At 37.0% G+C, this 18,472-nt stretch overlaps 1 protein-coding gene across 4 annotated transcripts in view; it reads right to left on the bottom strand.

Annotated features, from left to right (window-relative positions):
* The window catches only part of Mtdh (metadherin), a 54,908-nt gene that overhangs the window by 20,568 nt on the left and 15,868 nt on the right, over window positions 1–18,472 (bottom strand). For 3 of the 4 annotated variants that reach the window (XM_028893774.2, XM_028893775.2, XM_028893777.2), the window contains exons 2-6: window positions 16,639–16,740; window positions 6,269–6,353; window positions 5,408–5,584; window positions 3,953–4,018; window positions 2,506–2,742 (exon numbers count right to left, since the gene is read on the bottom strand). In XM_028893774.2, coding sequence (XP_028749607.1) covers window positions 2,506–2,742; window positions 3,953–4,018; window positions 5,408–5,584; window positions 6,269–6,353; window positions 16,639–16,740 — 667 coding nt within the window. The remainder of the gene's footprint in view (window positions 1–2,505; window positions 2,743–3,952; window positions 4,019–5,407; window positions 5,585–6,268; window positions 6,354–16,638; window positions 16,741–18,472) is intronic. The other variant, XM_028893776.2, reaches the window with a different exon arrangement.

Raw genomic sequence — 18,472 nt, 5'->3', positions numbered from 1 at the left:
CATTATCTATCATGATTTAATCAACTACTCCAGATGAGGCACCAAACATAGTAGCTGACACTCATTACAATCAATCGTCACATTACTTAAATATGAGGTTCATTTGGGTTACATAACTAAATGTCCATAAACTCCTAATAGGTCTGTCTGAACTAGTCTATCCTTGTTCTACTTCATCATGCTGCCTTTTTATTATTTTCAAGATATTTCTCTAAAAACAGAACAACACCTAGGTCTATAGCAGCCTACATATATTTGTGGCTCTATGAGACTTTCTCACCTAGTTCATTCTAGGTATCTTAGTTTAAGTACATGTTCACACAATGACAAATCATCTAGCACGCACTTTTTAAGGTGCCTTGTTACTCGACATGACTGTATTCTAAGGAGCACACACACCTCTTCATGTCTTCAGTCATAGCCGTTTTTCCTTAACAATCCATTGCAAACTTAAAAATCTTGAATGCATCTAATTGTACTCTCTGTAACAACACTAGGCAAATACCACCTAATCTATGTTCTAATAGTGAAACTACATAGCTTCTGTAAGTAAACTAAAAATACATTACAAGGTCAGTGTTCCCACTATTAGTCCATAAGACCTGACCTTTTACTAAATAGGAGAGAATACTATTTTTAGTATAGTTATTTCTCTGTTGAAAATGATGGTATGAATTTAGGGACTATCTTTGTGAACAAATTGTGGTATTTCTACAGTTTTTGGACATCAAAGGGGGAGGAGAGCAAACTCGGAACAACAGTGTTAGTGAATGAACTGCAGTTTGCCTCTTGAGGGCATTAGTCTTTAAAAGGGGTTGGAAAGCTAGGTGTGAAAGAAGAGGTTGTGTTTTTTCTTGCAAACTAAGAACTTCCTAGTATCCAATACTCCCCAAATTAAGCTAAGTTATCAAAAATACCTGCCATAAGTAAAACAGAGAAAAAAAAAACCCCAAAAAACAAAACACTGCATGTTTAAGCAGAGCATGGTGGCTCACAACTCTATTTCCAGCACTCAGAAGGCAGAGAGAGGAGAACTGTACATAAGTTCCGGGCCAGCCTTGTCAACAGAGTTTTCTAGGCTAGCTAGGGCTACATAGTGAGACTCTGAGAAAACAAAAACAAAAACCAAACCCCAAAAGCAAAGAAACAATTATTTTACTATATGATGAATTATAAATCAATTTTATAAAGTCAACAAAATAACAAAGCCATTAGACAAATGGCAAAGAATAGAATAAATTAACTGGTATAAGAAACAAAAATGATCAATTAATTCATGGAAAAATTTCCAATTGCATCAGTGATTTAAAAGTCAACCAAAACAATTCATGCATTTTGTGCTTATCAAATTAAAAAGACTTTAAAAAAAAAAAAAAAGCTCAACTTTGGTAAGACTACAATCAATGGGCACTTACACTGGGGGGAGAGTATGAGAGTACTGACGATATGATGAAGACATTCGTGTTCTCTCTAACCCAACTCATTCCCAAGAATCTATCCTAGACAAACACACTAAAGATAACATTACCTAAAATACTTTTTAAAAGTCAGTCTCCAATAATACAGAATAGCTAAGTAAACCATGCTATTAAATAAGACAGCACACAAGGCCATTAAGTAAACATGCTCCTAAGAGCAGGTAAAACTTTCCTTACAAATTGGGCGATGAGGAAAGGAACACAAAAATGCACATTCAATTCAGTATATGTAAAAAACAAAAACTATATGCTGTAGGGAAAATCCCTGTAATTACACCTGCCACTTGGTGTTGTGATAATGTTTCCCTTACCTATTTGCAGTTTTCTATATTTAATAAAGATTTCTTTTCCTATAACATATAAGCACATGTTGCTTAAAATGCAATGCCTCTCAAAAGGAAAACTACTAATTTTTGCCATTAAAATCCAGGGGGAAAATACATCTAATAGTCATTTTAATAGACTATAAAATAATATGAATGCTATAAACTTGTCTAGTACCTTTATTTACTATTTTTATTTACAATCAATAAAATTACTAAAATCTATCACATCTACTCATATACTGCATTTATGACATCACTAAGAATATACAATTACATCAGTCAGCCATACTGAGGAAAAAATACAACAGAGAATATGAAAACACTATAGAGAGTAAATGATGTTATTCATGCTAGTTTCAACTTGTTTTATTCTATGCAGAGTCTGAGATAACTTAATTATCACTATTACTTCTGCATGGCAGGACTACTATTTCTTCTTTTTTCCCAGTGGGGTGGAGTGGGGGAGGAGGAGACAGGATCTCACGTAGCCCAGGCTATCCTCTAACTCATTATGCAGCTGAAGATGACCTGATCCTCCAGCCTCCACATTCCAAGTGCTGGGATCACAGGCATGCACTACCTTGCCCAGCTTAGCAATACTTCTATTGATGGTTTGCTTTCCATCACCAATCCTGAAAAATCCAAGATGTATCAGATTACCAATTTTAAATGAATCAAAATTTTCCCCTAAAAGTTCTTACCAATGCCAGAAAATATTGAACGATCACTCCAGTTCCTTCCCCAGTCTTTCCCATTGGCATTAGCATCAGCAGTGTCTTGAGTCCAAGCAGATGGCTCTGTTTTCCTCTTGCCTGCAGAAGCAGGTGGAACAGAGTTCCACTTCTCCTCACCTGCACTCATCTGTGAGGAGAGTTTTACAGACTTTTCATTCCAGCCTCCTCCATTGACAGTAAGATTTTCATTTAATCCTGAAGAAACTTAAAAAAAAAAGAAAGAAAAGAAAAGAAAGTAAAGATTAAAAAGATATATGATTTCTTGTTAAAAACGGAACATTTTCAAGTTACTATGATAACTCGGCTTAAGCTTAAGTCCTCTCTTCCTTCTTATTGTCCTTTAAGTAGTTTGAGTATAAAAAAAGTATACAGATCTGACACAGACCCCTGTAAAGTTTGTTTCTGAGACAGGGTCTCACTATGTAGCTCATATTAGTTTCATGGTTCTCCTACCTCTGCTTCTATAGTGCTGGGATTACAAGCATGCACCACAATACCTGACTACAAGATCATTTCTTAATAAGTCAACAGAAGGTTAAAATGTAACATGCACACTAGCGATGTTCTCAATGGCAAATTGACAAACCGAAAACATGTATTTGAGTCTGTTCTGAATACTCACCCACTATGAAATGAAGACTTCTTAGTTACACGTTCTTTCTTTAAATATACTTTTGTATATTATATTATGTATAAAGTCTGCACGTCAGAATCACCTAAGAAGTATAAATAGACTCCATGGCATCGGCCCATACCAATGAGAGTGAGGACCTTGACGACAGGGTCTGTGTGTGGACAGCTTCCTAGATGTGTAGCCAGGACTGAGATGTGTGGGCATTAAGGAAGTGTTAAGAACAAGCCTGAAATGAGAAGATGCTTCTCTTTTTCTGTGATACTTCTGCTTTAGGCTGGCACGCTGCTCTGCTTGCTTCAGTGATGAGAAATGAGTGAATTAGGCTATTTTTGTTTGTGAAACACCCAATAACTTTAAACTATATTAATTTATCACAAAATGTTTGATACCATCAAGGAAGCAGTTAAAATGTATAAGAGCTACACTTTCTAAGATTAAAGACTTTTTATCCCAGTATGTCCATATTACACTCATGTCCAACAAAGATCCTTCTGTATTGGTTTAAATGATGCAAGCAAGAACCAAAATTACACATAAATTATTACTGAATGTTTTTATATACAGGAAGGGAAGGAGCTAGAACATACCAAAAGCAGAGTGTGAGTGAGCTTCCTTTTCCATTTTTCAAAATATTTGGGTTATGATCATATTAATGTAGAAAGTATAAGTAAGTCTAACCCCCTTTCTTTCCTTCAGCATCATTCATGTAAGGAAAGAGACATGTATACAAGCTGCTATTTTGATGGTACTTCAGTTTAAGTTACATGTAATTTCTCTCACCCTGAAGTGCAGAATCTCCTTTTCCAGACTTAAAGTTGCTAACTTGAACATTTAGATGAGAATCACCTGGGTTGAAATAGAAATAAAATTTATTTAATACTAAACAGGCCACTATACACATTAAATCAGGAGGAACATACAATTGTTATCTATAATAAATTGCTCCTTCAAGTGCCAGTTTTGACATTGAAAAAAGTGATTTTAAAATGTATTTCACATGTCCCCAGGGAACCGAGTCTCTAGTTACCACATTTTTAGTCAATTTAAAATCGAGTCCTGGAAAACTGCCTAATTATAAGTTATTATAAGCATTGCCTATTATTCTGCAATGCTTCGAAATTCTGAAGGTTCTTTTAGGTAGAAACTGGAGAATTGAGCTCTGAAATTGGATTCAACTTTGCCTCATCTCACCATGAGCTGCCTTTTCAATAATCCCAGAAGCAAGCACATCAACTTAAGAATAGCATTGCCAGATTTGGGATTATAACAGAAAATATGGCAAAAAATGAGAATTATATGTTCTAACATAAAAGTTCCAATTCTCCGGCACAAAATAAGCATAATTATCACAATATAACCAAAACAAACCACACTAACTCAAAACACCTATGAAACACGAGGTGCAAAGCAAGGCAGGCATGCCCAAATCAGAAAAAAAGGGGTCACTAACAAAAATACTAAAACTACTTTTACTATTATTTGACAGCAGAATGGATAAGAAGAACTCACTGCTGTACTATGGCAGTAAATCTCAGTAAACTAGCAAGCAAAGAACAAAAGTGAAAACAACAAGGTTAAGAAGGTGATCTCCTAACAACCAAGGAATAGAAAACAAGGAGGTCACTAGCAATGCAAAGTGCTCCCTTCAGGTAGCTATCAATACTGGATAGTTTGCACAGCTGAGTTCTTGGTAGGAAGAACATTGGCTCAATCATCTTTGAAGTTCTGGTCTAGCTTTATCAATACTTACAAAACTGCCAAAACAAAAACCAAACCAAAACAACAACAAGAAAAAAAAAAAAAAAAAAAAACAACTGGGGTGGATAGACAGAACCTGCACTAACCACAACATGCTTGTTTCATGTTGGAATGAAAGTGCCCAACATGCAGAATGGTGATAAATATTCCACTTAGCCAATGTCTTATTCACTGTTAAGAAATGGAGATGCAAGAGGACTAGTGCAAAGCAACACACACGAGGGGAAGAAGCAACAACATTTTCTAATGTGACTCAAGGCAGAAAGGCAAATTTTAATTTAATAAGCCATTCATTAGGCAATAATAACAACACTGCTGTTATGAGGTAAACCAGGATGTGGTTCACAATACTCTCATGAAGAAGGGTATATCAGCACAATGATATTAGCAGATCAAAATAGATTGTGACATAATATTTGTACATCTGACTTAAAGGGGTTTGATGTGATGTACCACTCTTATGTTCCACTAATATACCTTTATTCTTCTTGGAACCAACAGGAAAGGATGCAGTTGTAAGTTGCTCGGTGGTAACTGTGATGGTATTTTCTATCCCAGGGATAGTTGAATCCAATGAACCAGAATCAGTCAGCACTTTATCACGTTTACGCTGTTGTCGTTTCTCTCTGTGACTAATTTTAGTTTCCCAGGCTCCTGATATAGCCCGAGAAAAAAAATGTTATTCAGTAAGGGGAAAACAAAAAAGTTGTAGTTTTGAGGGGGAAAAAAATATGGGATGGGGCAGATATAATAAATTTAGATATTAAGCTAAAAACCAAGAGTGCTGATTATATTAATTTGCCCTAAGAATTTATTCTAATCTCATGTTATTTTAGGCAAAACTTTTTATTCTAGTTTTGTTTTTTTAATAAAATTGAGTATGGTTTATAAAAAGTGACAGGAATTGTCTCTTATCTTTTTATCCTGTTGGGTAAAAGTGACAGGAGAGTGTTATATCTGCTACTAATACATGAGTTTAGGGTGTGATGATAATAAATGGCTTATTCAAGAATTTTGCACACAGCCTTTTAGGAATGGTAAATTTAAGAAAAATGGGAAACTCCAAACCATATTTTTAGGAAACAAAGACAAGATGAATGGCCTCTCAACTGCTCAGAATATTGAGCAAACATATATTTAAAGGATAAGCACCATTGGATGCTTAAATGATTTAGATAACCAAAGTGTTTCTTAACAACATCACAGATCTTTATGTTAAAATTTATGGCAATTAAAAAGAGCTACATACAAGATTAAGTGAAACAAATGCAGCTTATACCATACACCTCAGTTTAAAAAATTTAAATATTTTCTATAGGCTTTCCCTGGCTCAAATACCTTCATCAACTTCCTTTCCATCATGGCGGGAACTGTTTTGTACTGCTTTAGCGTCTGACTTTGATTTCTTCTTATTTTTCTTTGACTGAAATAGTAAAATAGAATGTTACTTATTATCTTGCTATGCTTTTGAAAAGGCAGTTGTCAATAAAATACATAATGAAATGTATGATGCTGACAACTAAAAAAATTTAAGTTTGATTTAAAAAACTTAGCATATTAAATAGCAATAAGAGGTTATTTATTGAGTGGTTACTTTTTGCTAATTACAGCAATTTTCTTATTTATTCTTTAAAAATACAGAAGGTATCACCCCATTTTAGTGATGCGAAAACAGGTAGAAATATTAATTAAATATTACACAAGATCCACATTAAATTAGTAAATAAACTAAATTAGTCACATTAAATTAGTAAATAAACTAAAACTTCAAGGTCTGCTTGGCTCCAAAACCACATTATGCTCTTACACATAATGTGTTTTATACTATAGTATAAGTAAAATACTGTAACATGGGGCTCTAGGAGCAATAAAATTAAAGCCTACTGCCATTTTCAGAAGGAAATTATGTACCAGATATGGTTTGATTGCATAAAGGTGCACTGCTGGCAAACCCTATGTACAACAAACCAACATATCAATTGTATAAAGCAGAGAATTTGGTCAGTTTCAAAGCAATGTGCAAAACATTTCAGACTGTGTATGTTTAACAATTTAATAGAGATAAAAGTAGCAACACAAGATACAAATTCTGGAATAGTCTTCCAATTCCTTCCTGCTGATTTTATATTGTTCTTTCAAAGGCTTGTCAAAAAGCTCCACATGATTTCTACATTTAGATAGGTGTCTCCAGAAAAGAAACAACAATAACAATCATAGTAAGGTTTTGGTACGTGGTTTTATTTGAGATAAGCTCTCCTTTATCCCAGGCTGACCTCAAATATAGCTGAGGATGACTTCAAATTCCTAAGCCTCTTGCCTCTTCCTCCAGAGCACTGGGATTACAGCACAGGCACACTAGGATTACAGTTGTACAACTACCACACCAGCCTTAAATGGCTGGTTAAACATACTTTGTAGTCACTCATTTAGCTACTTATTGAGATTAGCTAGTCAAGTAGACTGATACAGCCAGTACCAAAAACATTATGGAGGGTCCACAACAAATGCAACGTATCTTTACCTAGTTAAAATAATATTCTACAACAGATGGCCAAGTTTGTGAGTTTTAAATACTTACAGATAGACTATTTTACATATTCAGAAAACAATAAAGGTCCCGAATCCAATCCTCAGCAACACTCTGATCAGATATATATCCAAGGAAGTGAAATCATTCTTTTAAGGACATACTACTACATGCTTTCACTCACTGTGATATTTTAAGAGTTGGTAACATGGAAATATAAATTAGAATAGAGGTCACTACAGGCTACGAAGGGTAAGGAGAGATGATAAGAGTGTGAATAGCAGGCACACAGAATTGGGGACAATAGCTCTAATGTTCTCTGGTACAGAAGGGTAACTATAGTCCACAACAATTAATTATATATTTCAAAACAACTTTTGGAAAAGATTGAAGGTTCTCACTAGACAGAAATGCTAATACTTGAAAAGATGGAAGATGCTGATTATTCTGATTTGACAACTACATATGTGTATTGGATCATATTATTCAATTCCACAAATAAGTACAAATATTGTAAAAACAAGCAACCAAAAAACTACCGGCCTTTTCTTGAATAGTCTCCACACAACCAAGATTTATAAGCTATTTGCTAAGTGTCACATGTTATTTTGGAAGCTTAGAGAACTGAATAAAGATTTCAGTGGACATCAGCTGTGCCAAAATCTAATGGGTGAAATACACAAGTAAACAAATATTAGGAGAAATTCACATTGTCAAGGCCTACCTTCTCCCTTTTATTGAAAATATTCTTTTTTCATACAATATATCCTGATTAGTTTCCTCTCCCTTTACTCCTCCAAGTTCCTCATTTCCCCTCCCATACAGATCCATTCCCTTTGTCTCTCATTAGAAAAGAACAGGCTTTTAAGAGATAACAAAACATAACAAACCAACAGAAGGAAGAGCCCGACCTACTTGTTTACAGATTCAAGCGTAGAGGCTACTTTCTAAATGCTTATCTCCCAGCAAATCTATACTAGAGCATTCACCTTCATTTCTAAAAAACCTACAGATGTGGTGCTTGGATGAGAGTTCAGTGGGTAAAGTGCCTGCTATGCAAGCAAGACGTCCCGAGTCCAGACTTCCAGCACCTAGGTCAAGCTGAGTGCAATGGCATGTGGCAGATCTCAAGAGCTGGCTACCCAGCCAATCTAGCCAAACAGAAAGCTCCAGTTTTAATGAGACCTTGCATCAAAAAATACAGTGGAGCCGGGCGGTGGTGGCGCACGCCTTTAATACCAGCACTCGGGAGACAGAGCCAGGCAGATCTCTGTGAGTTCGAGGCCAGCCTGGGCTACCAAGTGAGTTCCAGGAAAGGCGCAAAGCTACACAGAGAAACCCTGTCTCGAAAAACCAAAAAAAAAAAAAAAAATTACAGTGGAGTGGCCAGAGAGGTGATTCAATGGTTAAGAGTACTTGCTAGTCTTGCTAGTCAGGATCTGATTTTGGCATCCTGATTTTTTTTTTTTTTTTTTTTTTTTTTTTTATTTATTTTGGTTCCAGAATCCACATGGAGGCTCACAGCTTCCTTGAACTCCAGTTCCAGAGGATCTGACACCCTCTTCTGGCATCCTCGGGATTTCTGCATGCACAAGGTGCACATAAACTCATGAAAGCAAATATGCAATATACATAAATAGCTAAAAAAAAAATTACAGTGAGAAAAGTGATCGAACAAGACATCCTAATGTCAACCTCTGGTCTCCATACATGTTCACACAGGCAAGAATACATGTACTCACACATACATGCATGCAAACACCTGCAAAATCCAGCTTCCTTGTATAATATATAAAAGGCCTTTTGTAGAGATTTTAACTGCATTTCTATTCTTTTATTCACACATACAAACATCTGGCTGTAAGACTTTTTTTTTTTTTTTGGTTTTTCGAGACAGGGTTTCTCTGTGTAGCTTTGCGCCTTTTCTGGAGCTCACTTGGTAGCCCAGGCTGGCCTCGAACTCACAGAGATCCTCCTGGCTCTGCCTCCGAGTGCTGGTATTAAAGGCGTGCGCCACCAACGCCCGGCAGACTTATTTTTACAAACATTCTTGTCTTTGTCTAAGCTGCATGAATCTCAACAAAGTGTTAAAGCTAGTGTTAGGGTGACTGTTTTTGTCTCGTGATGTTCAATGTCAGATATCTGTACTAACTTTTGGACACAGCTCAAGTTCCACTTCATTTGCTCCATTCCCATTACATCTCCCACCACAGTCATATTCTCCCTCGGCCTCCAACCCATCACCTGTGCTGAGGATTGGATTCAGGACCTTTACTCTTTTCTGAATATATAAAATAATATATCTGTAAGTATTTAAAACTCACAAACTTGGCCATCTGCTATAGAATGTTATTTAACTAGGTAAAGATGCGTTACATTTGTTGATGCCGCAGAATATTACTTTAACTGTGTAAAGGTGTGTTACTTTTGTTTATGCTGCATTTGCTTAATGATGTAAGGATATGTGTTTAATTATGTAAAGATTATTTGCATGTTTCACCTTGCCTGCCTAAGACACCTGATTGGTCTAATAAAGAGCTGAATGGCCAATAGCTAGGCAGAGAAAGGATGAATAGAGAAATCTAGGCTTGAAAAGAATGAGAACAAGAAGGAGGAAGAGGGAATGAGGGACATGCCCAGGGCAAGAAGCCAGGCAGACACCAGCCAACTAGACATAGAGAAGCAGTAAAAGGTAATAAGCCCCAAGGCAAAAGGTAGATAAAGAGAAACAGATTAATTTAAGTTTAAAAAGGCTAGCCAGAAATAGGCCTTAGGCTGAGCACTCAAAACTAATAAGTCTGTGTCATGATTTGGGAGCTGGTGGGTGGCTCAAAAGAAAAAGCCTGGCACCCCCTGATTTCTAATGTTGCTTTAACTTTCTGTGTGCAAGTAGTCAGTTTTTCTAGCAACACATTTTTTTGGTTTTTAAGGGAGGGCTTCTCTGTGTGGCCTTGGCTGTCCAGAGATCTGCCTGCCTCTGCTTCCTAAGTGCTGGAATTAAAAGTGTGCACCACCACTGCCCGGCCTCAACACAACTTCTTGAATAAGAGATTTCATTATATTCAACAAAACGTCTGCTTTCAGTGTTCTACTGCCAGCACTCACATACATGATGAAGAAATGTTCACTTGAAGAACTCATCCTAACAGCAGAAATGAGCAGAGGCTCAGATGGTAGACGAACCAAGCACTTCCAACAGTCTCTGAAACAGATACTTAATTATCAGATGGATCCTAAAAAATCAATATGCCATGTAGGCATTTTCTTACTGTCTCCTGCTTAAATTTCCCATTTGTTTTTTCTCATTTCATATATACAAAACAGACAGAAAAAACACTGACTATATTAGTACCACTGAAAGAAATGTGTCCACATAAATACATATACATTTATACACATGCTCTATCACTCCCAAGAGAACGAGTTAAATGAACGATAGACACCTAAGCAATAGCTTTTCTGTGGCTTATGACTTGGTACTTCTTTTTCCTTTCTTCTTCTTTTTTTCTTTTTAAGACAGGGTTTCTTCATATAGTCCTGGCTATCCTGGACTTACTTTGTAGACTGTCCTCAAACTCAAAGAGATTCACCTGCCTCTGCCTCCCAAGTTCTGGGTTTAAAGGCATATACCACCTCTGTCTGGCTTGTGACTTGATATTTCTATACTGAAATACCTCCATTCTTTTAGACTTAGACCATGAAAAGGCTTTGATAAATTTCTAAACCCATTAAATATACATATAAAGTTGGGCAAGCCTTTAATTCTAGTACTCCAAAGGCAAAAAGAAGCAGGCAGAATTCTCTAAGCTTGAGGCTGCCTGGTCTATACAATGAGTCCCAGGACAACTGGTCTATAGAGTAAGATCACGTCCCCCAAACACAAAGCAAGCAAAAATTTATATATATGTGAGATATTTATTTACACACACACACACACACACACACACACACACACACACACACACACACACACTCCCTCCCTCGTGTGTGAATAATTTCTTAAGATATAATGGGTATGAAGCAAATTTGGGTAATTTCAAAAATTTCCTTAGGAGTTAACCAAAATATGCAAACAAGTAGTTTGAACATTCAATTGTAAATCCAGGTAAACTCACTTAACTTAAAGTGTGTATACATTTGAAAAACAGCTATGACTTGTAAAGCTCTGACTTAAACTATAATTTCTAAGATGCATTATACAAGGAAAACCACAAATGTAAGCAAGTAAGCACTCTGCATTCAGCATTGTTACAAGTTTTTCTAGTTGATGCTTATTTCAATGTATGCTGCTTTGGAATTATTTTGTTTGGTGACAGTTTTCAAACCTCTTGGTCAGAGGATACTCTTAGACACTAAGGTATTACTTATTTAATTATGCTAATGTATTTAAAAATAATCACGACTATCTACATACATAACTATATCTACATAGTAATATTTTTCAAAACAAAATGACACGTTTGTGAGAACAGCATTATATATATTTCAAATATCTTTAATTAACTATCTACTTCTTTGTCCAACTTCTTGAGATAAATTGTTTTGATTGTGGCACATGAAGAAAATCCAGAGATGTTCACAAATATGTGTGTTAAGTTTTATTTTGTGGTGCTGGGGGTTAAACCCAGGGTCCTGTGCATGATAGGCAAATGATCTACCACTGAGCTATACCCCTGGCCCACACAGAGATATATCCAATGGAGAACAGGGGAATTTTTCTCTCTTCAAACAACTTTGAGTATCCTCCCTTGGTATTCCATTAGATAAGTTTCCACGGTTAGAAATGATTGGAAAGAAAAAGAGAAATAATTATTAAGATGTGATTTATTTTTTTATTTTTATTTTTTCTATTATCAGCTTTTTACAGTATGAATTCTTATCCTAATAGTGATAGTGAAATATTTCATTGAGGCTTGCCCAGTAATTGAGTAAAACCAAAACTTATTATAAGCCACAGTCATCCTAGGGTCCCCCCTGCTATATAGCCTCTCTGGTACTGTGGGTTGCAGTCTGATTGTTCTTTGCTTTATATCTAGTATCCATTTATGAGTGAGTACATACCATGTTTGTCTTTCTGGGTTTGGGTTACCTCACTCAGGATGATATTTTCTAGTTCCATCGATTTGTCTATGCTGTGTAGTACTCCATTGTATATAGGTACCACATTTTCTTCATCCATTCTTCAGTTAATGGGCATCTAGGTTGATTCCAGGTTCTGCTACAAATAGTGCTTTTTTTTTTTTTTTTTTTTTTTTGAGACAGGGTTTCTCTGCGTAGCTTTGGTGCTTTTCCTGGAACTCACTCTGTAACCCAGGCTGGCCTTCACGGAGATCGGCCTGCCTCTGCCTCCCGAATGCTGGGATTAAAGACGTGTGCCACCACTGCCCGGCAAAGGTTTACACTACCATATAAGTGTTGGTCAACTACAAAATACTGGTTAAGTTACACAAATTTTTTTTGTTGTTGTTTTTTTGTTTTAGTTTTTCAAGACAGGGTTTCTCTGTGTAGTTTTGGTGCCTGTCCTGGATCTCGCTCTGTAGACCAGGCTGGTCTCGAACTCACAGAGATCCACTTGGCTCTGCCTCCCAAGTGCTGGGATTAAAGGCGTGCGCCACTACTGCCCAGCTACAAATTTTATTTAATGTTAAGATAGTCCATCATAGGTTTTTTTTCGCCCCCAAGACAGGGTCTCATATAGCTTAAGCTAGCCTCAAATTGAACTAGTTACTTAGCTCAGGTGAAATTGCCTTTGAATTTCTGATTCTCCTGCTTCCAATTCCCAAATTCTGGCATGAAAAATATGTTCCACTGTCTTAGTTAGTTAGGGTTTCTATTGCTGTGAAGAGATGCCACAATCATGGCAATTCTTATAAAGGAAACATTTAAATGGGCTAGCTTACAGTTCAGGTTTACTCCACTATCATTGTGGTGGGTGCCATATAGGCAGACACGGTGCTGGAGAAGGAGCTGAGTTCTTCATCTTGATTAGCAGGCAACAGGAAGTGAACTGTGTCCCACACTGGCTGTAGCTTAAGCATATGAGACCTCAAAGCCTATCCTCAAAGTGACACACTTCCTCCAACAAGGCCACCTCCTAATAGTGCCACTCTCTATGAACCAACCTATGGGAGCCAATTACATTCAAACCACCATATTCACCATTTTGGACTCTTTTTAAAAAAAGTCATATTTATAACACCACAAGTCATGTCATCGTAAATTCTTTAAGTACTGTAAGTTAATGTCATGGTAGTAAATCTAAATCTTTCAAATTTCTAATTTTTATTTGGCAACAAAGTCCTTTTATTGTTGGGAAAAAACACACCCCTGTTTTCCTTGACGTGATGGAATAATTTTGTTTATTCCTGAGAAAATGCCTACCCAAGTAGGATACCTAAGTCTGAAAAGCCAATGCGGTGTATCAATCAATATTTCAAAGGAAAACAGAACAACTTGTACAGCTCATTGTACAAGTGTTTTTTCCTTAAGATAATCGTTCCTCAGTATGCATGCAGTATACCTTTATACAGTCACATTTCACCATGCAGAATAGTTAAAAATCAAGAACTTTAAGATTTAGGGCTGGCAAGATGGCTCATCGGGTAAAGGTACTTGCTGCCAAGTCTGACAACCTCAGTTCAATCCCTAGAACCCACAAGGCAGAGCAAGAGAATGGATTCCTCCCTGCAAATTATCCTGACCACATGTGTGCCCACATATGTACATACACAAAATAAATGTGGTAACAAATAATACAGATTAAGGGGGCTGGAGAGATGGCTCAAAGGTTAAGAGTACTGACTGGCAGCTCTTCCAGAGGTCCTGACTTCTATTCCCAGCAACCATGTGGTGGCTCACAGCCGTCTGTAATGAGATCTGGTGCCCTGTTCTGGCCTGCAGGCATGCTTGCAGACAGGATACTGTGTGTCTATATATGTATGTAAAGCTAACAAATACATAGTAAGAATTAAGACCAACAATTATTCTTGATAAAGCACTCAAGTGAAACTAGCAAACTTCTTCTAAAATGGAGCTGACAGCCGTAAGGACGAAGAGCAGCAAGCAGCTCAGTGCTGCTGTCCTGAATCCCGGTGAAGAGCCAGCAATTTCACCCACTGCTTTGGCAGCACCAGTGCAAACATCAACATGGTAAAAAAGGGCTTGTTAGGATGAAGTGTGAAAATATTTCGCTCTCTCTAAATACTACTAGTTCTTATAATGAATGATACTAGGATTTCAGTGGATACAATTGACTTTATCTTTTAACAATAACAGTAACCAACTTTTATCCATTTTGCATATTACTGGTTTTCTAATTAGCAATTTTCAGATTTCCCTCTTTAGTTTAGAACTTTATAATCCTAGATGCAAAATGGACTCATTAATCATAAATGCTGCCGACACACAAATTTACCTGGTTCTACATATACATCAATTAAAAAAACAAACAAAACATATGCCCCTCTAATCTTGCTTGATCCCTCAAACGTCTTTAAGGCTTTCTCCCTTAAGTGTGTCTGAATATGTTCATTTGAATAACATCCATGTTCATTTGATTCTCCCCCTGTAAAACTGATGTCCTCTTTCCAGTTACTGAAATACCACCCATCTTTAAGACAGTATTTTCTTTTCTTTTTCCTTTTTTTTTTTTTTTTTGAGACATGGGGTCCCACTATGTAGCCCCGGCTGGCCTGGAACTCACTACGTAGATTAGGCTGGCCTTGAACTCACAGAGATCTACCTGCCTTGGCCTAGAGTGCTAGATTAAAGGTGTGCAGTACTACCATGCCCAGCAAATCAGTCTTTTCTGGCTACCCAAGTAGGATTCCCTTTCTCCACTGAATACCTAGCACCAAATACCCTATTATACCAGATAGCTTCTGTTTGCCTTTCCTTACCTAGATACTATAATCTTTCTGAGGGTAAAAACATTATTATTTCTCTACCCTTTCAATAATTATTAGCACAGTGCCTGGCTAATAGCCCTTTATGATCTCTACTAGAAACATCAATGAGGCACTGACTGGCCTCCATATCAAAACAAAGATCTAAAAAACTACTAGATGTGGTGGCATGCAGCTGTAATCCCAGCATTATGAAGGTGGAGGCAGGAGGATTTTAAGTTTGAAGCTAGCCTGGGCTATAAAAACAGAGACATTAAAATATATTAAAAAACAAAAAAGCAAACAACCTAGAAAACTATGGCAGGCTGTTTAATCTGCTTTATACACTTAAGCTCACTCTAGCACTTTATAAATAAAATATTTATGTATGTATATGTTTTTTTCCCTTTTCTAGATCAAGTTTTATCTATAAGGCTTACTCAAATGACAAGAAATGTAGCAATATTATAACTTGAGAAACAATTACTCCCTGCACAAAAACCATGCTTCTTAGGGCTGTAGACAGCTCAGTGGATAAGAGCAATAGTTACTTTTCCAGAGGATCTGACTTCAGTTCCCAGCACACACAATGGGCAGCTCACAACCCTTTGTAACTCCAGCTCCAGGGGGATCCAATACCTTCCTCTGGTCTACACCCACGCATGTACTTGTGGAAGTCAGAGGACAATTTAGAGGAGTCACTTCTTTTCTGCTATCATGGTGATTCTGGGGATAGAACTTAGGTCTTCAGGTATGGTGACAAATGCCTTTACCCGCTTAGTCATGCTGTCAGTCCTTATTCCCAAACCTTTTAAATGACCTTAGTATATAGAATTCTTTTATTTATAAATAAAGTTAACTGCTTAATAGGTAGATGATTCAATTTTCCTAACAATGGAAATCTACTTAATATCATCTGACAGTTTTGCTAAGCATTTTTTTATTACAAGGTACAATATCAACATGAGTAACATGATTCTATTTTTGTATAAGAAATAACCTATAAAGCCAGAACTCACTCAAACAAAAAAAAATACTCAAGTCATAAATTACTTCTGGCATAATGAACATTTACTAATACCACTATAATATTTAAAAATATTTGGTAACATAGTCTTCTTTTAAAAAAGACTTTGTAACCTTAACCACCTATCCACTATGATTTTAGATTTTGGGATTTCCTTAAATGGAAGACACACAGTCCTATCACAAAAAATCTTAACACGAAAGCATCACTTTTTTATGTCCCTCTCTTTATGAAAAACTTTGCATACAATGTCATATGTTCCCAAGCTTACCTTTTCATTTTTCTTGTCTGTCTCTGGCTGCTGCTTTGCTGTTATACTTCGGGGAGTTCTAACAACTTCATCCTCAGCTACCTCAACAGTACGTCCATTTGGCTGCAGAGGTAACAAGAAAACACCGTATCATCAAACTGGCTAGCTGGCCAGACCAAAGATTTTTACCTGAGAAATAACACATATAACAATCAAGTTCTTCTCTGACCCAAACTAACAAGGCTCTTTTTGTATAGTCATATTATCTAAATTTCAATGGACTTAAAAAAAAAAAAAAAGAATGTTTTGTGATATAATGAATTAACTTAAAAAATATATCTTTATTTTTATTATTGTATGAGTGTTTTGCCTTACATTTTGGCCGTGTGTGTATGTGTGTGTGTGTGTGGGGGGGGTCCCTGTGGAGGTCAGGAGCTAAATGTGGCTGTGAGCCCCTCTGTGGGTGCTGGAAATTGAACCCAGGTCTTCTCCAAGAGCAGCCAGTGCTCTTAACCACTGAGCCATCTCTCCCACTATATTGAACTCATAACAAAATTCCATACACAAATTTTCTGATCACACACAGGTATTAGTTTCTCTAATAAAAGAAATGAAACAAGGTGCTCTGAAGTGTATTTACTCTGTGATGACCATTAGCTGAGTAATCTGAGAACATCTCACCATCTCTGGATTTTATTTCTGTACCACAGAAGATGAGTTTGGCTCTATTCAAGAGTTAGTAAACTTTTAAAAAAAGTTTCTCTTTCTTTTTTTAAAATTATGTGTACGTGTGTAACTGTGCATGTGAGTGTGGGGGCCAGAAGAGGATGTCAGACCTTCTGGAGCTTGAGTTACAGCTGGTTGTAACCTACTTGATGTGGATGCTGGGATCCAAATGCAAGAGTGGTACATGTTCTTAAACAGTGGTCTGTTTGTCCATCTCCTCAGCAAACCTTTTCTGTAGCAGGCCAGATAGAAAACATTTTAGGATTTATGGGCCATAATAGTCTTTACTGAAATCTTCCATAGCAGCAAAAAAGCAGCCAAAGATGATATACAGATGAATACATGCTAGAAGACCCTAGTGTTGCTTTTAGTTTTACAACCCACTGCCACAATCACAAACACACAAAACAGTTACTTCAGTTTTCCTAACATTTCTAAAGAGACCACACTAGGTGTTTGTGGGCAGAATCAAAGTGATCCCCAAGTCCACTTTGTAATCACGACTGTTCCTACTGTTTTCACTCCACTAACAGAAATGGGTAGACCGAGGAGTTTGATAAAAGGGGCCTATGTTATCCATCTACCCTTTTTTCTGAATCCCATCACTTCTCACTTACCCATTCCTCTCATATTTGACACATTAACGCCAGTAAATTAATGTACTGGTTTCAAAATCTTTGCTTCTAATATCTGCATATAAGACTTTCCTCAAACTGCCCATTATGGTGCAGCTCTGTACTAGGGGAAAAAAGACTGTTGAAACTATATGTGATTCTTATGTTTCTTTGGCTCTTCACCCCACTCCATTTGTTTAGTCCTATTCTGGCTTGCTATGAATTTACCTTTCCAATTTTTTTCCTTTTTTCTTTTTCATTTTGTCTTTGTTTTTTTTCTTCAGAGCTGAGGACCAAACCCAGGGCCTTGCGCTTGCTAGGCAAGCACTCTACCACTGAGCTAAAATCCTCAAACCCTCCTTTTTTCTTTTTTAAAAGATGCCTGTCTAGCTGGGGGGCGGCGGCGCACGCCTTTAATCCCAGCACTCGGGAGGCAGAGCCAGGCGGATCTCGGTGAGTTCGAGGCCAGCCTGGGCTACCAAGTGAGTCCCAGGAAAGGCGCAAAGCTACACAGA

Source organism: Peromyscus leucopus, chromosome 20, assembly GCF_004664715.2.
Source record: "Peromyscus leucopus breed LL Stock chromosome 20, UCI_PerLeu_2.1, whole genome shotgun sequence".
Lineage (NCBI taxonomy): Eukaryota > Metazoa > Chordata > Mammalia > Rodentia > Cricetidae > Peromyscus > Peromyscus leucopus.
Note: the sequence above shows the minus strand (reverse complement) of the source record. Positions and strands in the feature narration are given on the sequence as shown.